This window comes from Denticeps clupeoides, chromosome 1 (genome assembly GCF_900700375.1).
Source record: "Denticeps clupeoides chromosome 1, fDenClu1.1, whole genome shotgun sequence".
NCBI classification, from domain to species: Eukaryota; Metazoa; Chordata; class Actinopteri; order Clupeiformes; family Denticipitidae; genus Denticeps; species Denticeps clupeoides.
Genome location: NC_041707.1, coordinates 34,566,421 through 34,593,508, shown reverse-complemented (window position 1 = coordinate 34,593,508; position 27,088 = coordinate 34,566,421). Strand labels below are relative to the sequence as shown.

Here is a 27,088-nt window from a genome sequence, read left to right as displayed (position 1 = left end):
GTCTGAAGATCAGTCTGAATTTGAAGATTTGTCTCAATTCGGTTCTGTTCAGAGGTCTGATGCGGCTTGTCCCTACAGGCGGGACAATATTAACACACACACACACACACACACACAGATTGTGGTTTATCTACTGAGGAACTCAACATGCCTTAATTGATATGAGAAGGTTTAATGTCCTGCTGCAGGGTTGTGGGAACCTGATCCATAGGTGCAGGTTTCTGGGATGACCTTTCAATCAAACCGTTCCTCCCATGTCTCTGAACGTAAGATTTGAAAGGTCATCCTAAACCTGCTCCAACACCAGCCCTCCATGGATCAGGTTCCCCGTCTCTGCCCTCTTTACCTTTTTAGAGGGTGAAGTCCACTTTCTCTGCTGTGTGGTTTTAATGTCGATCAGTAGCAAATGCCTCTTCAGGTTTTTAAAAATTCTGTTACTACTTTTGTCATCAATCAATGAAGCAATATATTTGCATAGAGCTGAGATGACAAAGTTAAGTTTTACATGTTCCAATTCCACAGTTTGCAACTGATGAGCAGCGAAAATGTGATTTTTGCCATGATATTGGGCACATTTAGACATTAAACAGGATTTGGTCGTCAAATAGTTTTTACTATCCAATTGTGCAAGCAAATAACTAAGTAAAGTGGGCGTGTCCATGACTAGTTTGTTTCCTTTATGTTTACTGCGTTCATGAGAGCATTGTGAGGAAATGCGTGTGGGGACGGCGCCTGGTCGAACCGCTTCCACTAGGCCACCACTGCCCCAGCTAGGCCATCACCGCCACCACCAAATGCATACATATATAGTATTAACACACACACACACACACACACACACTCTCGGATATTCAAATTGTGTGCATGTTTAAGTTAGAAAGTGTGTTTTGAGTGTGTGAATGAAGCCGTCCCCAGACTAGACTCCTGCTCTTCTCCTGTCCTGACATTAGGTGGTTGTAAGCATCCAGGGTTTGTGTTGGCCACGTCCGTGCTGAAGCCTGATGACATCTCATGGCGGCCTCCTTCCTCGTTTGTGTGGCGCAATAGTCGCACATCACCTCATACACACCGTACAAAATTACGCCTCAATAAATAGACCCCCGGCTCAAGATAGCTACGGGAAGTAATGCACTAGTTCCAGGCCCACTGTACTGGTGTGAAATGTCATCTGACCTGTTATCTCACGACCCCTGAAAGGCAATACATATTGCAGCAGTTAAGGAAGTGGCCCCGTAATCAGAAGGTTGCCGGTTCGAATCCCGATCCGCCAAGGTCCCACTGAGGTGCACACACACTGAGAAAGTAGAAAGTGAAGTTACTGTCACATGTAATGCACAGCACACAGCGCACACAGTGAATTTGTCCTCTGCATTTAACCCCTCACCCTGAGTGAGCAGTGGGCAGCCATGACAGGCGCCCGGGGAGCAGTGTGTGGGGACGGTGCTTTCCTCAGTGGCACCTTGGCAGTTCGGGATTCGAACCAGCAACCTTCTGATTACGGGGCCACTTCCCGGGCACCACTTCTCCCTGGGCGCCTGTCATGGCTGTCCACTGCTCACTAAGGGTGATGGTTAGAAGTAGAGAACACATTTTGTTGTGTCACCGTGTGCTGCGCTGCAGTTCACCACAATGGGTGGTGTTGGTGGTATGTTCACCGGGTGGCTGTGGAGAGTGTTTTGGGTTCGATTGGCAGGCAGAGGGGAAAAAAAAAAAAAAAAACACAAAGAAGCCATGAAATTCCTGCCGCTGGGCAGCGCAGTGATCGAGCGCCCTGTCAAAGCACCTGCTTTGTGCTTCATTTGCCATTGTTTGATCAGACAAAGCCCTTTATCAATGCCTGCCTGTCTCTTCTAGGGTCAATCCAGGCCACTGGTCCACCCAGTAGCCTCCCAGAACCATCAACCATGGCCCAGCCAGGGGGCGGGTTTGGGGGTTGTGGAGGTCAAATTTGATAAGATACTAAGAAATTTTACACTGCATTGTGTCCACGGATGTCTCATTTAAAATGTTTATTATCAACACCCCTTATTTAGGGCCGGCGGTGGCCTAGCGGTTAAGGAAGCGGCCCCGTAATCAGAAGGTTGCCGGTTCTAATCCTTAACCACCAAGGTGCCACTGAGCAAAGTACCGTCCCCACACACTGCTCTCCGGGCACCTGTCATGGCCGCCCACTGCTCACCAAGGGGGATGGTTAAAAGCAGAGGACACATTTCACTGTGGTGTCACGTGTCTACTAATCGCTTTCACGTTAACTTACTTTTTTCATTAATGCTTTTGAATCTCTTCTAAATGGTTTGGTACACATGTAATGGAATTCAACATTATATAAATGTTTGATAATTGTTGAGATTGATATTGATCATTGTTACAATTTTTCATTTTAATCCTTCTCACTCTGCCTCTTGCTTTAGAATGAAGATTGGATGCAAGGTTGGAGCTGACCTCTCCCCGGTGTGCCCCTCCAGAGGAGGTTCCTTACTACAGCCCCGCCCCCTGAACCCCCTGCGCCAACCCAAGTTTATTTTCTTCTACTAGTTTCTTTTACTATTGTTTTTATTATCACTATTGTCATTGTTGTTTTTTAATCAGTACATGACATACCTGCGAGTGGATGTCTGGAGCAGTGTCTGTTTGAATAGGGTACTTAATCAATACTCGTCATGACGATGATAATATTTGGTTTGTAACATGCACAAAAAGGGAGGTTCATGCTGAAACTGAAATGTGTGGCATTTGCTGCAGTTATTGTCTTTACTTGCAAGCTCATATTTATTGGATTTAGAATGCCGATTTTTGGAGGTATAACGTTTTGATCAGTTTTTGCACATTATCGGTACGGATATCAGTTATAACATTTCAGGTTTTACTAGGACGGCATTGGATTTTTAAAGATCTTTTGATTTATAAGATTTATTTTTTCATTTGGCACAGTTTTGACGTGTTTTACAGCCTGTGGGATGCCTGGACATTCTTCCCTCCACCCAACCCATCACTGCTATCCCACAATGCTTCAGTACCGCCAGGCAGTCTGTGACGCACAGGGTTCCGGTAACCCCAGCCCAGGCCTCCAGGTGCGATGCACTCTGCATTCCAGCCCAACAAACCCTCCACCCCCCCCCCCCCCCCCCCCCCCCCCCCCCCCCCCGGCCACACCCCTGCCGCCTCGTGAACTCTCTGCCTCCGCCATGCTGCCAAGAATGCAGGATGATCAGAACGGAGGGAGGGAGGGTAAGAGTCTATTCTGGGACTGAGCAAAACGCTGCCAGCGAGGGCCCATGCACAGGATGGGGGAAGTTGACCTTTAACCTCCTAGTAATAATGCTTTTTCACAATTACCTAACAGGTACAGACACAGAACCTGTGTTTCGGGCTTGGTACAGTGCCGGGATTGCTGCGTCACATGCAGACAAGCGATGATTCTGTGAACCTTGGGAACGGGGGTGGGATTGGGTGGGGGTCAGTAAACCACGAGCCACTTAATCTGCTTACTGGCTTGCACCGCATCAGACACTAGAGAAGAGGGGAGGTAAGAAAGTGTGGAGGCAGTCGTAGCAGTTTTCTATCTTCGAATAGACAAGTTTTTTTTTTTTTTTCTAAAATCTTCAACAGTATTTTTTTCCTCTTAACTGTGCCATGATTTCCCCATGCACCAGTCCCTGCGAGGGGCAAGACTGGTGCGGTTCCTGCAGTGTCTCGTCACTGTACTGTGCTGTGTGTTCTGCAGTGTGTGTGTGTGTGTTTTTTTTTTAATTGAAGACAAAAAAAATTAAACCAGCTGGTCATGCAAGAGAAATGGGTATAGCTTTTTGGCATGCTGGGTATTATTTTTGCTAAAAAATGTTTTTACTTTCCTTGATATGACTGAACCAAATGTGAACCAAGTAAAAACGAGAAGATGCCTCGAGGTAGTGTTTTTTTTTTTTTTTATTTTAGTTTTTTTTTCCCTTTGGTCACTGTGAATGAGGCTTAATATCATCCTAGGTATTCAATACGGCGGTACATTTACTTTGGCGGCTAGCAGGCTGACTGAAAGCCTGTGACGTTTTGATAAACTTTGCACACCGTGGTTTGACAAAATAAAAAGTCTTAAAAGGTACTGGCATGGCAGCGTTGGTTCTAGCCTACCACGGTCGCTGTTTTCAAGCTGCCGCTAGGCACACTGTGGCTGACTGTGGGTCTTGTTTGCTTGTTTAAGGTACGAGTCGCCATTGGGATTTACATAAACTAGATCATGTTAAAGTGGTTCTCTCTAGTTTTAGCTTGAAGACAAACTAACTTCCACTGCTCTGTCATGATTTGGACACAATCCTTTCTTAAATAGACATATAGTGGCTACCAAGGGGCTCTTTCCTGTTTTATTCATTTTTTCAAATACAGAAATCCTGAAAACGCCTTTGACTTTATGTACTGAACCAGCGCCACGCTTACTGCGTAGCAATGCGGCTAGTTTCGGTTTGAAAATAGTGCCCAATATCTGTTGTAATACGGTAGGATTGTATGTTTCCAACAGAGGTGATTGATTAAATTGCCTAGTCCTTTGGTTTTCTTTTAAGTTAGCCAGTACATTTACCACTATGAAAGCTTTAATGGGTTCCAGTGTTCTGGAGGGTTCTACTTAATCCATCCTTAAAGGTACGACATAAAAACACAATAGTTCCTTTCCAGTTTGAAAAAAAAAAAAAAAAAAATCAATTTTACAGTATTGTGCTGTGATGGTTGAACTAAGGAACCCAAGAACAGAACAGAATGGGAGTTTTGAAATGGGAGGGAAGTGTGGAACCCTGTCTAGAATGTGCTTAAACACTCTGCCCATTATTATTATTTAATTTTTTTTTTATTATTATTTAGTTAATCTTACATTTTCCTTTGGTGCTGTGTAATTAAGGTTATCAAATGAATGCTGGCACAAAAGCTGCCTGTACGAAGAGTGTGAGGATGAAGAGGAGTTGGAAAGCGTCATTGCTGTGCTACCTGTTTTTTTTTTTTTTTTTTTTTCCCGGCAAACAATGCTTTTGTTGAAGCTTTATGGAGAGAAGCCCAGCACTGTTGTCAAGTTCTGTGCATTACTTTTCTGCAAAAAATAAAAAGTTAAATGTTCCTTGCCACACCCTCCACTGTAAACGCTGTTGCAATTCTTTTTTTTTTTTTTCTTTTCTTTTCCGTTCCTTTTCTCATGTTAATTGCGTTGTACTCCGCTTACTTTTCCCCTTTCCTCCTCTCATTTTTTCCTGAGGAGCGAAAGAGGGAGACATATCTGAAAGTTGAGCGTTGCATAGTGTTTATATTTATCTTTTTTTTTTTTTTTTTTTTTTTGCTTTGAATAGAGATATTGCAATAAAAAAACGTGTTAATGCAAGCTACCTGTCTGTTGTTTAAGTGTGGTTGGGTGTAATTGTGTGTGCATGAGGCTTTTAAGAGTTTCATTGTATCCCAGCGTTGAAATCCTGTAGAGAAAATGTTCTGCCCTCCTTCCATTTGGCCTCTGTTTGTTCAGACACAACATTACACGAATGGTTATCAGGCAAAATGCATGACCTCTGTGAACTTTAGAGTCCAGTTATGGAGACCCGCAGCCCCGCACAGTTTCAGGTTCTCACTTCTCACCTGCTCCAGCTCATCAGATCATTATCGAGCAGTGCACGGGCTGTGACTTGGGAACCTTGCAAATGTTTTTGCAAAAGATTCATTTTCCTGCCACCACTCTTAAAATATTTGTTTTTTTCCTGTTCTGACATTAGTTCATTTAGAATCGAGAAATGCCATTGTTTGTGTTGGCACAAATTCACCTGAACAAGCCTTTGTGTTGCATGCTGGGAAATGTTCACAATCTTCCCCTTGGCTAATGAGTCGGTCATTTAGATGCATTTGGAAGACTGTGGGTAGAAACGCTAATTAGCCACACGTTCTGTTCCTACCACAATAAATCCTCTGCAGGGCTGTTCCACAAGAACCAACAGAACAAAGTCCTCTGGCGAGGTGAAGCTAGCCACTCACAAACAAAACAGGCTGAAGTCCACAGTTTTATCTGCTCGACCTCAACGCCTTTACAGTCGTCCTGCGATGCCACCTTCCGATTCGTGAATTCCCAAACAAACATGTCTTCAAGATGTTCCATGTATTTATTCCATTAGCATTTCCAATAAGTGAAAGTGAGAAAAAGAAAGAAAGTGATTGTCATTGTGATACACAGCACACCACACGGTGCACACAACAAAATGTGTCCTCTGCTTTTAATCCCTCTTGGTGAGCAGGGGGCAGCAGTGTGTGGGGACGGTACTTTGGGATTCAAACCGGCAACCTTCTGATTATGGGGCTGTATCGTTAACCGCTAGGCCTTCACTTCTACAAAAACTTCCAAGAACAATCTCTGCTAGTTAGTGACTGAGAGCAACTACAGCAGTTGTTTTCTAAAAAAAATCTTTGACTCCCAGTAATGAAGAAATATTCCTGCAAACAGGAAAAATGGTTTGTGTGATTGTGTATCCTGGTTTATTTAACAGGATTTGGGGGTCTCCCACAGAACTTCATGTATTAATCAATAAAAAAAATTGTTTACATCATGACAGCTTAAATAAGAGCTTGGAGAAGCTCTGTGTGGGGACACCCTTCAAAAACACAAGTTTAGGTGACATAATATGTTTCTGGTGTGATGCCCCATCCGGTGGTGACTTCTACCAACCATATAAACATCATGCTAGTGGTGGGTCAGGTCCAACATGTGACAGTCAGCCTTCATTGCTGCAGACGTCCCTGGAGATGTAGTATTTGCTGCGAACGACCCGACCCAGTCTTCAGTTTCAAAACATTTGACCAACTGACCCCTGTCCCTTAATGATGTGCCTTGTTAAGGAAAGGTTCCGGTTAGGTAAGTGCGTCACCATACCATCGGCCTTAAAATGCCTCTAGCTTAACTCATAACCCTTCAGCTGTCCCTCCGGCGGCATACTGCCAAAATCAGCACCTCACCGCCCTGATATGCCTTTCGTAATCCACATGAGATGTGGTGATTCTCCATTCATCAGCTGAAGCCCTATAGGGCAGCAACTGACGTTAAAGGGGAGGGGGAGGACAGGAACCCTGGATATGCCCTGTACATGTTACGTGACCTAAATGGAATCTGTGACTAAGTGGCACCCCTTAGAAGAAGATCAGTGGGTGTAAGTAAAGGGACGTCACAGAAGAGACTCTAGAGCAGTGGTTCTCAAATGTTTCACCATGAGTAACACCTCACCTCGCCAAGTACCACCACTATGATGTACTTAAAATGCACAAGGCCCAGTTTAACTAGTATACACACAAGACACTTTTATCCCTTATATGGATCCACTGTCATTACTGAAATTTAGCTGCCAGCCACAATTAATAGGGTCATAATGCACCCACGACAGAAGACTTTGAACTAAAAAGGTAATTCAAGAACAATTTCATGAAGAGCCATCTTGTGGAGATTGGGCAAAAAAAAACCTAGGACTACTTATTTATATTTACATTTACAGCATTTATCAGACGCCCCTTATCCTGAGTGACTTACAATCAGTAGTTACAGGGACTGTCCCCCCCTGGAGCAACTTAGGGTTAAGTGTCTTGCTCAGGGACACAATGGAAGTAGGTGGGATTTGAACCTGGGTCTTCGGTTCATAGGTGAGTGTGTTACCCACTAGGCTACTACCACTTATAAAACCTACCATTGTCTTTGTATGTAAACTATATACAACTGAAATTATTATTTTGATAATCTGACCAGTGGCTCAAAATTGTTGAGGCTAACTGCAAAAGTGTTATTGCAACTCTAATATGACGTGGCCATAAGTGCCAGAGTAGTGGGCAGGACTGCCTGCCAAGTTTCAAAGCCTACTACACACATCTGCTGTAGTGAAAGTGAAGTGATTGTGATACATTGCAGCACAGCACACAACAAAATGTGTCTTCTGCTTTTAACCCATCACCCTTAGTGAGCAGTGGACAGCCATGAAAGGTGCCCGGGGAGCAGAGTGTGGGGACAGTACTTTGCTTAGTGGCACCTTGGAGGATCAGGATTCAAACCAGCAACCTTCTGATTATGGGGACCACTTCCTTAACCGCTCTGCCACCTCTGTCCCCTAGGCCACAAATATTAACAATAATTTCAGAGACTCTTGGTTTACAACTAGAGGGGGGTGAGTACCACAGTTTGAGAACCAAGGCTACCCTACCATTGAAAACAGTTATAACAAACAGCTGTCCATAAAAAACATATGTCAAACATTGATCCAAAAATGTATTTATGTAAACGTTTATTGCATGATTTCTGTATCTTCATGAGACAATGACATTATTGATAATACATGACAATGACATGTATTGTTCTCTGAATGAATATACAGTATTGTTCTCTAAACTAGCGCTTGTAGAAAATAATTCTTCAGATTCCAAATTATTGCCCCTTTCACTTTTCGAACCTTTAGATTGTTCATGAAGGGACTATCTAAGAATTACTGTTGGGAAGATGAAACTGCCTAAAACTGTATGAAGTCACATGATTCATTTGATCAGTCCTACACGGAGTGCTTCACCTTGTGAGTAAGATAGAAGCATAGTGCTTAATGGACTAAAAACCACACGAACCACCAAGCCGCAGGTTCAAAACCTGCTTAGAAGCACTGCAGGCCTGAGAAAGGCACTTCATGCAAGAGCTAAATGAAATGTAAAGTAAAGAGTTAAAAGACCGGCTGCCTCACCATCATAAACATCGTGGATAGAATGAATGCAGCGTTTTATCATTTTGATTTATTTACTATAATACCATGGTTAGGTGTTAAAGCGTATGGTAGCTTGCCGGTCTCCTCCTTGCTGATTTTGGACAAGGTCTGACGGCTGATATCGTAAACGCCTTGCAGCCAGTCACAATGCAGGGGTTGGAACTGGTTCCTTTCGCACAGGCAGAGGTTAAAAAAAAGTGCGATTGTTGAGTTTCTTAATGCTGCATCTGAGGAAACTGTGTGGGTTCAGAACATCTGGCCGCTTCCCTCTCTCTCTCGAGCATGAGGTGATGGGATCTGTGTAGATGGCGGCTAAACAAACTTCGCTGTCAAGCAGCTGACCCATAAAACCATGAGGTCAAACTCCACGCTTGTCACGATACTAACTTTGTGTCCCAGGGCAACACATTTAACCCTTTGTCGCTTCATTTGGTCGTATAGGGAAGACTGGTGGCGAGTGACACAATCTGGAAACGGGCAAGCAGGAAAACAACATTTCATGCAAATGCACCTGCTTTTGATCGCTTCGTATCTGAACATCACATACAAAAAAAAAAAAAAAATTAAATAAAACAATGAACCCTGTGTGAGTGTTTTCTTTCGGTCAGCACTGAACCCTGATAACCTCTCCTAAGCTCCGTGGCTTAGTCCTGATGCGTGGTGGACAGTCAGACGGAGAAAAACAAAGGATCTGACAAAAACAAGCACATCACCTCCACAATGTGGCATTGAATGGTGATGTGATTGTCGTGGTGACAGCGATGGTGGAAGTACCCATATGCAGATCAATAAAGGAATGGAAATGGCCTAGCTGGGGAGACGGTAAAGTGAAAGAACTGGGCTTCATTTAAGCACAGGTCAGGGTTTCCTCGGATGCTCGGTGCTTGCTCAGTCTCCAGGAACCATTAAGTGTGTTTACTGTAAATTTCTGGATGCTTACCGTGAATTTTTAATGCAACAAGAATTAAAAGTTAGCAGAAAAGCAACGTTTGGTTATTTTGTCCAAACTGCTCCTTCGATGCCAACAAGGATCTGGATAAATCTGGACAACAGCTTCTTAAGGGCTTTGTATTACACAAGAGCTTTATAGTCTTAATGACCATGACATAAGCATATGCAAAAAAAAACTTATATGGCCATGCAACTACATATAAGCACTTACTGACTAAATGAAATGCGGGGGTAGATTCATTAAGCGTGTTTTGCTGTGATAGAAGAAGAAACAGAAGGAATGCACTGAAATGCTGCTGAAAGACAAACATGGGAAATTTTAACCCATAATCTTCATCCAAAATACCTCGAGAAGTTCATCCAGATGAATGTCCCAAAGTGATAATATCGTGTGATAATATCATGCTTATGTGATTGTTTAAAAGGAATTAGTTGAGCAGCTTTTCAAAATTCAAAAAACTTGAGTGGCAAATTGGTATTCCACTTTACATTACAGACTTACACTAAATACTTAATAGTGCTTTTGTGAGTGTGTATCACTTTGTAGGGTTAATTTCCGTTTCTTATGTATATAAAAGCACTGAAAAATAGAAGCCAGGGAGAATGTGCCAGCAAGGTGTTACTGAAAGCCTGGCGCCCTCTAGTGACACAACTGAACAACCCCATAGACAGTCTCCTGCAACTTCAGGACTGCCAATCATTTTTCAATAATGCAGAAAGTTTCTGTCAAACCAATTTGCTTTGTGACGCGGAAGGTTTATTTTTTATATTTCTTTATTTTAGTCTTTAAAATTTTTATAACAACTTCTGGATGATAATAAACATGAAAAAATTAATACACATTCTTGCACCCCACAATGACTATAAGTCACAAAGTATAGAACATTATTGGCCCTTTTTGTTTTTTTTTTCAATCTCCATATATATGTACAATATCACACTGTAACAAAACCACGATGGGTGAAAATGCTGAAAAACCATCAATATTCTGTGGAACCAAGTTAAGATGTGTGATGTGTGAACAAAATCTGAGGATAGATTGGCAGGAGATGCAGTAAGGAAAGTCTCAGTAGTTTGGTTTATGGTGTGAGAAAAAGTGGTTATTCAGAGCGTCCCCCGTTGTAGTTGTAAAGTTGCTATATACTTTTCTTAAAAATATATATATTTATTTATATATAAAATACTGTTTCATTGAATTTGTACAATATGAGTGAGTGAGTGAGTTAGCAAGGGTACAAGTGAACTAAAGAACCCAGAAATTCATAACGTACGTACCTTTTTTTTTTATCTTTGACACTAAAAAAGGGTTTTACACAATATACACAATACATTACTTACAAAAAGGGAAAAGGGTCTATGCGGACATAGAGAATACAGCAGGGTTAGTGTCACCATGAGGAGAGGAAGAAAAGAGTGATGGAAAGTAATGAAATAAAAAAAAATGCAGTCTCAGTAATTTCTTCAGTGCATTCTTCTTCTCTTTGATGTTCAAAGTGCCGATTTGGTAACATAGAGACAAAGCCTTTGAAAAAAAAAAGTTAAAAAGGAAGAAAAGAAGAAAAAGCACTTCTTTTAAAAATAGATTTTTTAAAAATCCAACTCTGTACCAACATCAAAAATTCTGTAAATTAAAATTTTATGGAAATAAAACTAAACAAAACAAAACGACAATATTTCTCAGAAAGAGAGAAAAAAAACTAAATGCACTTAAGTCATATATCCATCTTAGCACCTTTTCTGGGATTTGTGTAGCATTTTGAGGTACTTCTTTAAAAAAAAAGACTAATAAATTCTTTTTTTTTTTTTTTTGCTGTTTCAGTTTTTGTTTTTGCACAGTAGAACATTAAGAGTTTTACTTGAAGATAAAGCACCATTGGTATCCTTGTTTGCTATCCACGTCACCGCTTCAGACGTGAGTCACCCCTTCTGTCACCTGTCCTCCTCATACAGACCACACAGCGGCTGACGCGTGTCTGCAGGTTCCCGGCTTTCAGCGTCTCTGACTGCGGTTTCCTGTGCAGACAGGAAATAGAAAGAACAGAAAATGAGACCCCTGGCTAGTACTGATAAATAGGGGATGGGGGTAAAGAAGTTTACCTGAACATGTCCTGCTCATCCACCGTGGCCAACCAGAAGCTGTAGGAGTTGCCGTAGTAATTGCAGGTGCCTCTGCCGTGGCACTCGATGAAGGGCGAGGAGCGGAACTCCTCCAGGCAGGATCCGGGCGATGCCAGGGCCTGGCCTGAACCCTCCGCTCCGGCACTGGTGTGCTGTGTGAGAGAAGTGAAGCCAGTGTGGTTTTAGTCCATGCATTGTGGCCGATGGATGCGTTTGTGTGTGTGTGTGTGTGTGTGTGTGTGGGTGTGCGCTGGCTCCTTTACCATCATGAAGGAGTAACCAATCCACAGGATGTCCCAGTTCTCAGGACAAGAGGGGATCTGGATGGTCTGACTGTGAACTGCAATAACCATGGCTGGTGCTTCACATACCGAACATCTGTAAACACACACATTGTAAAAAAAACATGCAAAACATTCTAGAAACAGACTAGTGCAGAGGTCAGCAACCCGTGGCTCTGGAGACGCATGCTTTGTGAGCTTGTAACATTAAAATTCTTTTTTTTAACAAATTATGTGTCACAAATAGTATATATGCGTATATGCCGGCCACCCCACCCGAGCTGTTAATCAGTTTGTTCATTTTACCTGCCAAAAATTTTGCGGGTCCTGGCGCTCTCTCTTTTGTGAGAACTGAGTCCAAATGGCTCTTTGAGTGTTAAAGGTTGCCGACTCTACCTGCTGATGAAAGGCTTGATGCTCTCTCCCTTCACTGGAGCCATGGTCATGGGCATTGGATGAGGCGTTGACAGCCAGTAGGAGTAGTCGTTGCGTGAGGCGAAGTTGCACACACTGTTAATGTTGCAGAACATGAAGGGCATGGTGCTGAAGCGCCTCAAACAGCTGCCGGCCGTACCTGAGGAATGGGGCAGGATTAGAGTAGGAGTGGGGTTGTGCCGTGATAAATGCAATAAGGTGGGAAAGACAGTCACAAGTTCAAACCCCACTTACTTGGGTGGTAGTAGCCTAGTGGGTAACACACTCGCCTATGAACCAGAAGACCCGGGTTCGAATCCCACTTACTACCATTGTGTCCCTGAGCAAGACACTTAACCCTAAGTTGCTCCAGGGGGGGACTGTCCCTGTAACTACTGATTGTAAGTCGCTCTGGATAAGGGCGTCTGGTAAATGCTGTAAATGTAAATGTAAATGCTGTACCATTGCGTTCCAGAGCTAGTGTCTCCAGGGGACTGTCCCATTATCTACCTGAAGTGGGAACATATTTTTGTTCTCCACTTCTTGGGGGTGACCACCACTTGTGGATTGACATTGTGGATTCGTATATATATATATGTGTGTGTCTGTGTGTGTGTGTGTGTGTGTGTGTGTGTGTGTAAAACACACCCAGGTCTTGTCCATGAGCTCGTTCGTTGCCCTGTACATAGAGAAGCGAGTAGCCTTCATAGATGGGATAAGTGCCCTGAGGACATGTTGGTACATCAGTGGTCTGGCTGTGACGGGTTATCAGGAAGCCGTGAGCAGCAGCGGCCGACCCTGGAAGACCAGGAGGGCCCTGGAGGCCATCGGAACCAGGGGGTCCGGGGTATCCACGCTGACCTGGAAACAGTGAACCCGGCATGTATTCACAGTAGCTAAAACTGTCCAATACTGTCCAAATAAATTTAATGGTGCAAGTCATAACTTTAATATAATATATTCCTTATTTTAGCATATTACACCCATCCTCACGTTAAAAGATTCACATTCAATACCTACATTTGGAAAATGCACAATTGTGCTGAGCGCACAGACACACACAATCAACATATTTATACTTTTTTTTTTATTTTGCCAAGCTTAGAAAATGATCTATAACCTATAAATCTGGAGTGAGTTGAGCTACCCTTGTCTTCTACTCACCTGGCTGTCCTTCTGGTCCAGTGTCTCCCTTTCTTCCCAACTGCCCGATAAAGCCAGGCGGCCCGATGGGACCAGGGTCACCTGGATTCCCAGGTGGACCTGCCAGTAGGATGGTGTGTCAGAAAAGGCGGAAGAAAAAATATAGTGGAATTGTGGAGCTTCCTGCTTTAGACCTGAGGAAGCACTGGCTCTCTACACTCACCCATGAAGCCCTGGAGGCCTGGTGGACCAGGTGGTCCTCTACTGCCAGGGAGGCCCGATTCACCTTGTGGTCCACGATCACCCTTCACTACAATGGGTGAAGGTGACACACCTGGCTCACCAGGGATTCCTGAGAAAATGCAGAGGGTTAAAGTCACACAGCGCTTTTTATATACACGGTATATACAGAGATGTGACAAACAGTGGAGAGCAAACAATAAGCTACTTGCCTACAATATGATTGTAATTTTAATTATGCTATCGATGTTCATGTTGAATGCTCTTAAGGTGTTAATTTAACTACTACTATTCCACATAAAGAGGGACCAAAGTAGGTTGCGAACAAGGAAGGGTGACGTTTGTAGAGCCACATACCTGGGGGACCAATATCACCTTTGTCACCAGGAGAACCCGGCAGACCAGGTTGACCTAATTGGCCTTTAATTCCTATGAAAGAAACATGACAGGCAGTATATACATTTAAACAATAAATACAATCTGCATTTTTTTTGCAATTTTCTCAACAAAAGCACTTTGAAATCAAGTCTAAATAAATCAACCAGCCAATCAAAGATTGTTCTTAGCAGCATAAATTCCTAGAAGCAGACTAACCTGGGAATCCAGGGACACCAGTAGGTCCAGTATCTCCTTTCAACCCAGGACTCCCTTTCAAACCCGGCGAGCCCTGTTAGAGGAAAGTTCAAGGGTCAGATACCCATAACCTCTTTATTTAATATGTATTCTTTATTGAGCACTTTGGGTCATGAGTGATGATTGATGATTTTTTAACTAAAATGATCAAATTTAAATAGATTATAAATATATGTGCATTTTAGGTCATTTTGATCAAATTATATTACTATTCAGTGTTGACGCTCAGGAACTAGGAGGGTCTGGTTGGTGGACTCAGACCCCCATCTTTGCAGTTCCTGCATTAATAGCTATGTAAATAGAATATATAAAAGAAAAAAAAAAAGCTTACTGGATATCCTGGTTGTCCAATATCACCCTTAGCACCAGGAGATCCTGGTGAGCCAGGTATGCCTGGGAAACCCTTCTCCCCTCTCTGGCCTCCGCTGCCAGGTAGACCACGAGGACCCTCAGGACCAGGAGAACCTTTATTCCAAACAGAAAGCAGTAAGTAAAAGGCATAAAAATAAGCTAAAAAAAAAAACTCAGCAGCAAAGTCAGCAACGTTTGTAAAACAATTCACTGGATACCATTAAAGGTCCCCTATTACGAATTATTTCATATTTGCTTTTATATAGATCTTAGTGGTCCCCTAATACTAAAATCTCTTTCTGAAATTCAGCTTTGGTGCTGAATTACAGTCACACAAGGAGATTTCCCCAGGATGCGCCGTTTCAGTGTGTGTAGCTTTAAAAGATAATAATGAGGAGGAGTGAGGAGGGACGAGGAGGAGAGCGGCCTATGGAAGTGAGCAGGCATTCGTGGAAATTACATCACCAACACCATTCACCAACCACAGGTTTTGGTGCAACCAGGAAGTCGTGTCTGCGTCTTTCCAGAAAAAAATGTAATTAACTCACTGGTTCTTCAGACGAATCTAAAAACTACTTTTTAGGGGAGGGGTTGGAAATTCTCTGGATGAACAAAGCATTATGTCGTCATAAGGGGACAAATTCGAGATTGGCGAAGCAGACTGCCCAAAGCTCTCTTTGGACCTATCGCCATTTCTAGCCACTGCAGGACCACAGACAGGCTAGGGGAACTCGTATTAATGTTAAATCATGTCAAGTGAAATTTTCATAATAGGGGACATTTAATATAATGGTGTGTGCATGTGTTTCCATGTGTGTGTGTTTAGCAATTAGGAAAAAAAGTTCACAAACAAGACAAGAGCCTGAAGAAAAAGCGAAACAGCAAGTGGAGTTAACACTGATTCTCCTCCTTTGCAGAAGGTCTGTACATGTAAACAAAGTAAAATAAACAAATTTACAATTGTTTTTTAAAAAAAAAAAGACAATAAAAATAAAAACCACTTTATTACTTATAAAGAAAAAACAATTGTGATATTCTGATTCTAAAATTTGAAGAGTCTGACCTGCAGGACCTGTCACGGTCACGTGGCATCACATGGAGGGCGAGTCATGTCGCAGGAAACAAGAAACTCATGATATCCAGAACCATCATTTGTAAGAGAGAAAGGTGGCCCTACTTGGCCCTGTACAGAACTGAACCCACCCAAGGCTCTATGGCTTGACACTGATATTTAAATAGCCAGTTAATGCTTGCATTGCATTAACTTGCATAAAATATTTGATAAATGTGTGGGGTACTGGCATTGCCAGTGCTGTGCAATTTCCTCGAGGTAGAATTTTATTTGAATTCAACAGCCAAAAGCCCAGACTGGGTTGTTCTGTGGGCTTTTTCATTTTTGGTTCTAGTGCTCTGAGATGCACCATAACACATGCAAGTGAGACAGACACTACACACATTAAATCCCAGCTGTGTCACATCAGACAAATCATCATTTAAAACAAAGAGTGATCATTAAATTTTGTGAGACAAGACACCACTTCTGCAGACAGAACGTGAGGGGTTGGGTGAACTGGACAGGTAGGTAGGTGCATGAATTACCAGATGAATGAATGAATGAATGAATATATATAATGATGAATAAAGAATCCAGAGACTATTCCATGCTCTCGGGTCCCCAGTGATGCACTCATCAAATAGTGTGAAGGGATAACAGGATGCTGGGCGAGTGACAGATGACCTTAGTGCTCAGTTTGTGCTCGGTGACACTTGAACCAACATGGTGATGTGTATCACATGCAAATCAGTGACTGAAGCATTCCACATAGACCACTGGATCAAGTTTGCTTCCTGGTTCTTTGCCTTATTGCCTATTTTTCACATATTTACTTTGTAAATACACACATGCCATCTGAACAGCACTTTCATTTGGCATGTCTAAAGGGACCAACCAGAGAGCACACCTTGATTAGTCATATGTCTCTTGGTTTGAAAACTTACCACCACGTCCAGGAGGACCAGGAGGACCTTGGGTGCCTTTAGGCCCTTGTGCAGCAATTCCCGTAGCGCCAGGGGGACCAGGGGAGCCAGGGTTACCAGTTAAACCAGGATATCCAACCTCACCCTTTTGTCCAGGGTAACCAGGATTTCCGGAAGGTCCAGGTAGGCCCATGTCTCCTTTTAGACCTGTGCCAAATATATTAGTCATTTAGCCAAGATAATAGGTGATTGGTTGGCTATGTTAATACACAATGAGAAAAATGACAGATATTTAAATCTCACCTGGAAGTCCGGGATTGCCAGGAGGGCCAGGCAATCCAATTCCAGGTTCACCTGAAAGACCAAAATCAGTGTCAGAGAACAAATGTCTTCCCAGCTTGCTACCTTTCAAAAAACTTTGTGTAGAGCAAAGGATTTGGTCTCACCTGGATCTCCTTTAACTCCAGCTGGTCCAGGGATCCCATCTCGTCCTGGAAGACCTTTTTCTCCTGGTGCTCCTGAGGTTCCTGGTCTACCTGGGTCTCCAGGTCTGCCTGGGGGTCCGTCCACACCACGAGGACCAGGTATCCCATCCAAACCCTTTGGACCAGGCAATCCAGGAGTTCCTATCAAAAGATTTCAAGTAATTGTATCTTTTAAAGTCATTTTTCTTCATGGTTTCTTTAATTATGTAAGCAGCAACACTGCATATAATGTTACCTGGAAATCCTGGAATTCCTGGATCACCTTTGGGCCCTCCTGATCCAGGAATACCTGGAAGACCTGGAGAACCTGGCAGACCTTTTTGTCCTGACCCTCCAGGTATACCAGGCAAGCCAGGTTCACCCTGTATCAAAGGCACAAGGTTTTGTAGTTTAAGTTTGTTGAAATCCTGATGTACAAATTTATAAGGGTCAGAAATGTACCTTTTGTCCTGAAAGGCCTGGTGGTCCGTATCCTGCAGTACCAGGGTCCCCTTTTGTCCTGGGTATCCAGGAGGTCCAGGATTACCTGGTGGTCCTGAGCGGCCTGGTATACCAGATGCTCCTTTGGAACCAGAAGGTCCTACAAATGTAAATGTAAAAGTTAAGTTCTCCTGTCATGTTCTAGAATTGCCAGAGTAAATTCAACAGCAGTTTCGTAAGACAGTGAATTCATGAAATGTCAACAGTGTGACATTAGAGAATTTGCAATATGCAATATACTGATTTCAAGACTCACCTGGGAATCCCATATCACCCATTGATCCTTTTGAACCTGCAATTCCTGGAGGACCTGGAGATCCTGGGAATCCTGGATCCCCCTTGGGGCCTAAAATGCATAACATTTACAGTAAACCATTTGTTGAATTACTGGCTATATAACAAAGAAAAATTCCCCAGTTCCATTAACGGCCATTTTTATATTTCATCAAGAAGCAAAGCTAAGCAAAGGTACCTGGTGGCCCAAGAGGTCCTGGTGCTCCATCAACCCCAGCAGACCCAGGGGAACCTGGGAGACCAGAAATACCCTTCTCACCAGGCCGACCTGGTGAACCTACAGAAAAGAAAAACATATGAAGATGTTTGCATATATTTCTAGGCTACATCAACTAATTGAAGAATTTTTTTAGCAAAAACATTATGATCCTTACCTGTTGCACCTGGCTCTCCCTTTGCTCCTTTATCAGACGCAGGAGGAAGGTAAGGACCGGGAGGACCAGGAAGACCGGCATCCCCTTTATCGCCTTTGAGTCCAGTATTTCCAGGACGGCCTGGACCTCCAGGAAAGCCATCTTCCCCTGCATGATTGGGAATATTAGATGAAAACCTGGAATTTACGGTACAATTTTGTTTCTAGTGAGGAAATATGTGCCTTTTTGTCCTGTGTTTCCAGGTGGTCCGGAGCTGCCAGCAGGACCAACAGGACCAGGGGTTCCCATAGCACCCATGTCTCCCTTAGGGCCTACAGATATGAGACAGTTATAGCAGCACCTACAACTGAGGTGAAGAAATTGAGACAAAGGTGTTAATCATCATCTTTACCTGGAAATCCAGGTGATCCATCTCTTCCGGGTTGACCAGGGGAACCTGAAGGTCCAGGTTGTCCAGCAGCACCAGGATAGCCAGGGGGACCTCTGTCTCCTGGAAGCCCAGGTAGGTCAAGTCCTGGGGGCCCAGGGTCACCTTTTTCTCCATTTACACCTGGGAACCCTGAAATACAGAACAGATATTATGTAACTGAATGGTTGGTTTGCAGTACTACTACCAATGCAAGTCTATGGTCTTAGACTGTCTATGGTCCTGCAGGGGGTAGAAATTGCAATAGGTGGAAAGGCTGCTTTGGCCATTCTTTTTTGCTGTTCAGAGAGCGGTCATCATAGGTTACCTCCCATTTCTCATTAATTTTCTCATGCTCCTCCTCATTAGCTACACACACAGCACATCCAGGGGGAATCTTATTGTGGCTAAAAGTGGCTGTAATTCTGCACCAAGGCTGAATTTCGGAAAGAGATTTCATAGTATAAGGGGGGCCACTAAGACCTACATAAAAGCAAAAACATTTATGTCAGGGGATGTTTAAAACTATATTATTTGTTATACATCTCAATAGTTCCTGAAACCAGAGGAGCAATGTACCTGATGATCCCATCGGACCAGGAGCTCCAGGGGGTCCTGGTGGCCCTTGAAGTCCATAAGAAGCAGGACCAGGGGGCCCACGGGAGCCTGGTGTACCAGGAAATCCAGTCTCTCCTACAAAATAAATAAAATAGGACCTTGGTTCTCAAACTGGTGGTAGTCAGGTTCCCTATTGTGGTACACCGACAGTTAATATTCACAGCAGTTTGTGTTAAAATACAGAGTAGTTCTTACTTTTAATATCCTCAATGGAGCATAATATCCTCACTTGCTGCATGATACAATAATGGATGACACAATAATAAAATTTTATTTGTATTAGAGGGTTCACATTTTTACTGAGGAATTCTTTCTGTAGAAATTTCAACAGAAGAATTTCTAACATTTTCATGAACGTATGTTCTCTGAAATTTCTGCGCAAATTAGAAAAAAATCACAAAAATGCCAAATTTACCAATAAATTGGTACATACAAAAATTAAGATTTATTCAAACCGTTTCTGTCACCATTTAATGACAGGGAGGCAACAATAAAAAAAAAAAAAAAAAGTAAAAAAATAATAATTCTCTTTTCAGATTCCATGATTTTTCATGTTTTTAATGATGTTACAAATCCTGGTATTAGCAATAAAAACTGCTATTTAAATAGGCATGTGCTGGTCATGGCAGAGGTTTGAGTGTGAAATGTTTTGGATGTACCGCATTGTGAAAGGTTTGAACATATGTTTGAGAAAGAATCAGAAAGAAGGGAGTACTTGTGGAGGAGACACGAGGTATAGTGTCCTTTACCTTTAGCTCCAGGGATTCCATCAAATCCTGGTCTTCCTGGGTTACCAGGACTCCCAGGAAATCCAGAGTCTCCTTTAGGTCCAGGGCCCCCTTTCACACCAGGGAAACCCCGGGGTCCTTGTGGGCCCGGTAAGCCAAAACCTGGATCTCCCTAGAACCACACAAAGTTCTTTTTCCAAACAGTACTACGTCTGTTAATTTTAAAACAATTACTTGTGTTTATTATTTGATGGCGGTTTCACTTTTGTACCTTTGTACCTGGTTCTCCAGGGGAACCAGGGATTCCATCCAAACCTGGTGGGCCAGGACTTCCAGGAGATCCGGGGACACCAGATACACCAGGAAAACCTAAGAAGGTCAGTGCAATTATTTCAGAATTGTTTCTGCAGGTTAAAGGAAGTCAAATTTAAGACTTTTTAAGGCCACTTTCATAAAATTTTATGACCCTTCATTTGTAATATATTGTTATTTCCTCCAAATATCTGTTATTTTTTTAGCCTTTGTCAATGTTACCAGACTCAAATTACCTGTAGTACAGCAAGCCACTTGGGGGCGGCTGCAATATTTTTCGATTTCAGGTCTGCACAATTCGGTAAAAAAGTCATATTGCGATTACTGATTAATCAATATTGTGATATGATAAATGGCACTTGCTTGCCTATCAAAAATAAAAACATTAACAAATGAATTAATTAATTAATAATTAGTAAATCTTTACATTACTGCAAATGTTATTTTCCCATGTTATTAAAAAAAAATTAATAAAAATAAAAAATCAATCAGATCAATAAGCAAACTGGTAGATTTCAAGAAAGATGTACAACATAGTAGTATATTGTATTATGTAAATGGAACATTTTAGAGTTTTGTTGATACAAAATTTGTATTTGTTGTTGCATTTTTAATTATATAACTTCATAGCCACTACCCATCTGGGCTGTTGATGTTTGCGGGGTGCTTTAAGAAACCTACACTGTTGTACAGGGTGGGTGTTTCTTTGAATGGCGAATAAAAATGGAGTCAAAACTGTGGTAAGATAAAACACTGAAAAGTAATAAGCCCCCAGCAATAGCAAATACTCTGTATTTATTTGGCTCACCACCTGCCCCAGAAGTGGAGAAGTTAGCCCCATAGTTTCATATTAGTTGAATATTTGGTCACCATCACCTGACGACGGTGGCCAAGATTTGCGAACCAAATTAAATCAAATTGAATTAAAAAAACACTTAACACATTTATTTACAACATGCAAAATACTTTAACCAATCACCAAAACTAATTCACAAGCAGCAAATCATATGGAAAGGATAGGTGCTATAGACTGGAAATTTGCTGACCGATAAATTACATGTGAGCTCAACCAGATTAAAATTCTAAAAATTAATTTACAGCTCTACCCTGTGTTCCCTGACTAAACTTGGTACTCAGTTGGTACTCATAATATAAATTGTAATATTTTACGTTCACATCGCAATCGTGTGGCTCTGCGATTGTGAACCTTGAAGTGCACAGCGCGCCATGACCGGTGGATTACAGGTTGAAGGCTTGTCTCATTTGATTTAGAAAAAAATAAATATAGGAACATACTCCCTCCTCACTAGGCTATTCCCAATTCAGTAATATCCGCTGATTGCAGAATTTAGGCGTCTAGCTCCATAGGCCTTTCTGCTAATTCGGATATCGTACACAATAATGCGAAACACATCAAATTATTTAAAGGTTACCAGTTAAGACCTTTAAATCTGGACTTTTTAATGATATTTAAAGCCTTAATTTGAGAATTCAATTTAAGACTTTTTAAGGATCCGCGGAAATCCTGTTCAGAAACGGTGGCTCCGAAATTTTGTTAATGCTACCAAAATGCTACCAAGGGGCAGCGATGGCCTAGCGGTTAAGGAAGCGGCCCCTAAATCAGAAGGTTGCCGGTTCGAATCCCGATCCGCCCAGGTGCCACTGAGGTGCCACTGAGCAAAGCACCATCCCCACACACTTCTCCCCGGGCGCCTGTCATGGCTGCCCACTGCTCACTCAGGGTGATGGGTTAAATGCAGAGGACAAATTTCACTGCGTGCACCGTGTGCTGTGCTGCTGTGTATCACATGTGACAATCACTTCACTTTCACTTTCAAAATGTTATACCTTTAGAACCAGGAGGTCCTGGCAGGCCAATACCAGGCAGCCCAGGGTCACCTTTAGCCCCAGGCTGTCCTGGGAACCCGGGAGCTCCTTGAGGACCTTGCGGACCTGTAAAAATTCAACAGTTAACCTGAATCAAACCCCAAACTGTCATGTCTGCAAAGTGACAAACATAATCAGAAGGGCAGCTTCAGTTACCTTGCCTTCCTGGTTCACCAGAGGATCCATCTAGTCCTCTGGGTCCTGGCTCACCTTTCTCAGAAATTGTTGGGCCCGGTTCACCTTTTGTCCCTGTGACGAAACATGGGTTATTTCAGACACACGCTGCAAACCACATCTACAATAAGGGTACACATTGAACTTGGGACTGAACCTCACCTGGTACACCAGGGTCTCCTGGTCTTCCTGCCACACCCTGGAAACCCTTTGGACCTGACGGTCCTTGGGGGCCAAATCCTGGGGGACCTTGAGCACCTCTGTCGCCTGGAGAACCTTGGAGACCTGGGTCTCCTGGAGGACCACGTTCCCCCTTGGATAATGATATGCCCTGCAAAAATAAAAATCAGTTCTGTCATTTGAAGTGTTTTGCATAAAGATGCTGAAGTTATACTGACTTGCCAAATCACAAGTTAAAATGAGAGGACTCACAGGGGCTCCTTTGGGCCCAGGCTGACCCGGAGGTCCATCACGTCCTGGACTGCCGTCCAATCCAGGAAGCCCAGAAGGGCCAGGAAAACCTGGGTCTCCTTTGTCACCCTTCACGCCAGCAACAGATATAGCATCACCTGGATCACCCTTTTCTCCAGGGTTTCCTGGTAGGCCTTGTAGACCAGGCTGACCCTGAGGAAGACAGGCACATAGAGATCAGTATTAACATCGGTTTCTGAACTGTAAAAACGAACATTCAAGGATAAGAAGTGTCAGAGGAACAATTTCATACACACAACATTTCAGACATAACCAGTAAGTGTTACTTACTGGTGGACCAAGTGGCCCTAATAGTCCCGGGAACCCTCTTTCACCCTTAAGTCCAGGGAAGCCTTGCATACCTAGTCCAAAACGACAACAAACCACTTTCTTTAGAATAAGTAACAACACAAGCTGCTTCACATATATAGTTAACCAAAGCAAAAATGAATGGTGCTTGCCTGTTTGACCAGGTGGGCCAGGTGGACCTTGAGGGCCTGGAATGGAATTGCCGTTGCTGAAACAATTTACACAAGTTTCTCCTTTTTGACCTGCAAGACATGAAAACATTATAATAGATAATAATAAAATTAACACATAACAAGATCTGGAACAGCGTGCTTTTAATATAGTTCACCTTTTTGGCCAGACTCTCCGGGGTAACCTCGTTCTCCTTGTACTCCAGGAAGACCAGGAGGTCCACCAAGGCAGTTTCCATCAGTGGATTGGCCGGGGGGGCCTGGGGGCCCTTGGGGTCCCGGTAAACCTGGCCGCCCAGGTTGGCCAGGCGGTCCTGGGAACGAGCTACCAGCTTCCCCAAGGTCACCTTTCTCACCTCTTTCACCGGGGAGGCCAGGATTGCCAGGTGAGCCGGGACTGCCAAAACCTGCCAGGATAGAAACACCTTGTTGCTATAAACCGGTAAGCAAGGAGATCTGTGACACAAGAGCTCATCATGTAGAGTTTGAATCCATTTCCAGGGCTAGCTTTCAGGTCTCACACGACATTATCATTATTTAAAAAATCTCTCACCTGGAAGTCCCGGCTGTCCTGCAGGGCCTGTGGGGCCTGAACAAAAGGTTGTGAATTTTACAAAATTGATAAATATATAGTGGCAATGAATAAAACTCATGTCAGCATGGCAAAATTTAGCATTTCATTACATTACATCTTTTTTTTTTGTTAAAGTGGTACTCTGTTTTACATACTTTTTACTTTCATGCTTTTTAAAAACAAGTGACTCTGCCTGCAATATAACCCTTCAAATCTGTCTGCAAAGTGCATGTATCCATGCAGTCCTTACCTGGTTGGCCTCGGTCCCCTTTCCTGCCGATCTGTCCTGGGATTCCTGGTTCTCCCTTTTGTCCCAATATATTTTGTGATGGTCCGACCACTACCTGGAATATTAATTGTTACAGTGGTTAAAACTGACCAATAGGAACGACTGACTTGTGCTGGGTCTTTTTTAACTGATTTTGCATATATGTTTTGAGTGACACCAGTATATCTCATATCCCTCAAATTTCAGAAGAGTATGGTCAGCATGTGCTATGCTTGTATTGGTTATATTCTTGCTCTTATCTACATCAGAATTCAGAAATGAGGCTTATGGATGCATGACCTATGATTTGCCGTTTGACCCTTCAAATTCTGTTCTGCTAATTTGCCCTGCATTATCCTTGTACCTTCTGGGGGCAAGAACTGTCCATGTTTGACTCTCCTTCAAAGTTTCTTGTGCTTAGGCATAAAACATACCCGTCCGGGGGGTCCAGGTAAACCACGATCACCTTTCTCACCCTGAGAAAGACAGAAAGAATGATAATATTCTGGATTTAAAACAATATGGGAGATTTGTAAATGGATTGTCATTTGTCTGCAGCTAAGTGATTTTTTACAGAATTCAATTCAATTCAAAGAACTTTATTTGTCCCAGAGGGGCAATTTACCCAGCAGCAGGTCAAGGCAATAAAGCAACAAATCATTCAACCACAGACAGCAAATACATACTCTTGCTCCATCAAGTCCAGGGTAACCAGGGGCTCCACGATCCCCGGGCGAACCCTTTTAAATGAACGTGTTAGTGAGAAAAGAGAAAAAATAAGTGAAATATTCATAGTGGACTAAATTATACTATAAGCATTGTTACTGCCGACTGCTTACTGGAAATCCAGCCACACCAGGATCACCATCTTTTCCAGGTTTCCCCTACATTAAAGAAAGACCGACTTCATCTGCTGTTCATCCACAGCAAAACATCAGATATCACCACATTTTAACGGATGTGGGAGGCAATATATATATAGACAGATGGATAAGCAGATTGTTAATGCTACCAAAAGTGACCGTGCCATGTCTCACCCTCTTCCCTGGATCCCCAGGCTCTCCTTTTCCACCTTTCATGCCAGCAGAGGATCCCTACAAATGAAAAATTGGGAATTTACAGTTTGATGTCTACTCTGAATATCAGCTTCGCTGATTGCATCGACAGACAGACAGTTGTACATACAGCAGGTCCTGGGGGTCCAGGAAGGCCAGGTGGTCCAGGCTGCCCAGGATCACCCTAAAAAAAAAGAATATTCTATCAAAAATAGAATTATCACACATAATTAACACTAGCAACATTGTCCACATTGTGACAAACTCTGTCTCTGTGCTGCCCTCTGGTGGTGATGTTTATATTTAGTCAGATTCAATAAGCCATTAGTCATTTTAATGTAATAATAAATATATTAATTGCTTCCATACATTATTATGGATAATTTATAAGTACTTGATCTTGGTATGATTCTTTTTTTTTTAAATAAATCTTTTGTAATCTTTTGTTTTGTTTTTACAGAATTTTGATTAATCTTGGCCAGCTATTAACCATCTTAAGGTATTTTTTTAATATGGTTTAAGATAGATATGACAGAAAAGCCATAAAGAAAAAGGTTTTATGATTATAGATCAAATGAGTATAGGCTGACTTTCAGTTGTTTCAAGGTTAAAGACCTATCTGAATTCAGAGTGGAGCAATGGAAAGCAAAGGTTTTGTGCTGTTGAAGAGACACTGATTCACTTCACCATGGAAGCCATGTCTTACCTTTTCTCCATACTGTACTACAGTTTCCCTATCCTTTGTTTGCTCGCCCACTTGCCCCGGTGGCCCTGGAGGTCCCTGGGGGCCTGGGTCACCCTGCAGATACACAATAATAAAAAGTGATGAGTGTATCCAATCAAGTAGTCTTTATGTATTCATTAATGCTTTCTTAGCCCACCTTCTCTCCTTTCGGCCCTTGGAAGTTCAGTCCCATATTTCCCTGCATTACAGAGAAATGTCAATAAAGTAAATGTAATGTATAAAACAAGAGATACAAATCAAACATTCCCTTTTAAAGATATGAAAGTTTACCTTTGGCCCTGGTGGACCAGGGAGACCAGGAGAACCCTAGAAAAAAAGAATACTGCATAAAGCACTAACACAAGTAAAATGGTCTGCCACTCTCAACGCAGTGTCACAGCCCTGCCATCAGAGCTCAAAGTGAATTTAATTGTTGTAATATGATTGATCAATATCACTAATCAAGGGGTCTTACTGAAAAACCTTGGGGCCCAGGTGAACCTATTCGACCTGGAAATCCTGGTGGTCCATCATCTCCCTTTAAAAGAGAAAATTACACTGATCAATACAATCAGTTTGTCTTGCAAAGTTAAGCAACTGGCCAAAGTACTAAAATTAAAGTTGTTCTTCAAACATTTTAGCATTCATTTGAATAAGACAGGCACATTTCCATTTAGATCTGCAGGCAAATAACATTTTCAAAAAGTGCTCACTCGTGGGCCAGGCGGTCCGACGGGTCCAGACTCCCCTTTTGGTCCAGCCTGGTTAATTGGAATGACTTCACCAGGCTCTCCCTACATAGAGGAAAATGACAGTGTGGTTTAAGCATTTGATTTTCGTATGTACATAGCATTTAAAGTCACGCTTCTGCTGCACATACCTTTGTGCCTGGGGGACCACGAGGACCCTACAG

At 42.6% G+C, this 27,088-nt stretch overlaps 2 protein-coding genes across 2 annotated transcripts in view; one reads left to right on the top strand and one right to left on the bottom strand.

Annotated features, from left to right (window-relative positions):
* The window catches only part of irs4b (insulin receptor substrate 4b), a 14,247-nt gene extending 9,534 nt beyond the window's left edge, over positions 1-4,713 (top strand). The window contains exon 2 of the mRNA XM_028999027.1: positions 2,412-4,713. Coding sequence (XP_028854860.1) covers positions 2,412-2,416 — 5 coding nt within the window. The 3' untranslated portion in view covers positions 2,417-4,713. The remainder of the gene's footprint in view (positions 1-2,411) is intronic.
* A 5,829-nt stretch (positions 4,714-10,542) lies between these two features.
* The window catches only part of col4a5 (collagen, type IV, alpha 5 (Alport syndrome)), a 36,728-nt gene continuing 20,182 nt past the window's right edge, over positions 10,543-27,088 (bottom strand). Inside the window, 44 exon segments of the mRNA XM_028992576.1 lie at positions 10,543-11,702; positions 11,787-11,959; positions 12,071-12,185; positions 12,485-12,662; positions 13,151-13,363; positions 13,667-13,765; positions 13,869-13,997; positions 14,243-14,314; positions 14,480-14,552; positions 14,850-14,983; positions 16,868-17,053; positions 17,150-17,200; positions 17,293-17,472; positions 17,567-17,693; positions 17,773-17,828; positions 17,831-17,911; positions 18,068-18,157; positions 18,284-18,382; positions 18,480-18,626; positions 18,701-18,790; positions 18,871-19,038; positions 19,465-19,578; positions 20,253-20,403; positions 20,503-20,600; positions 22,392-22,496; positions 22,587-22,679; positions 22,767-22,935; positions 23,037-23,228; positions 23,367-23,437; positions 23,537-23,626; positions 23,713-23,961; positions 24,108-24,143; positions 24,379-24,472; positions 24,831-24,872; positions 25,083-25,136; positions 25,236-25,280; positions 25,434-25,490; positions 25,582-25,635; positions 26,158-26,250; positions 26,333-26,374; positions 26,467-26,502; positions 26,651-26,713; positions 26,889-26,969; positions 27,056-27,082. Of these exon segments, the coding sequence (XP_028848409.1) occupies positions 11,588-11,702; positions 11,787-11,959; positions 12,071-12,185; positions 12,485-12,662; positions 13,151-13,363; positions 13,667-13,765; positions 13,869-13,997; positions 14,243-14,314; positions 14,480-14,552; positions 14,850-14,983; positions 16,868-17,053; positions 17,150-17,200; positions 17,293-17,472; positions 17,567-17,693; positions 17,773-17,828; positions 17,831-17,911; positions 18,068-18,157; positions 18,284-18,382; positions 18,480-18,626; positions 18,701-18,790; positions 18,871-19,038; positions 19,465-19,578; positions 20,253-20,403; positions 20,503-20,600; positions 22,392-22,496; positions 22,587-22,679; positions 22,767-22,935; positions 23,037-23,228; positions 23,367-23,437; positions 23,537-23,626; positions 23,713-23,961; positions 24,108-24,143; positions 24,379-24,472; positions 24,831-24,872; positions 25,083-25,136; positions 25,236-25,280; positions 25,434-25,490; positions 25,582-25,635; positions 26,158-26,250; positions 26,333-26,374; positions 26,467-26,502; positions 26,651-26,713; positions 26,889-26,969; positions 27,056-27,082 (4,632 nt within the window). The 3' untranslated portion in view covers positions 10,543-11,587.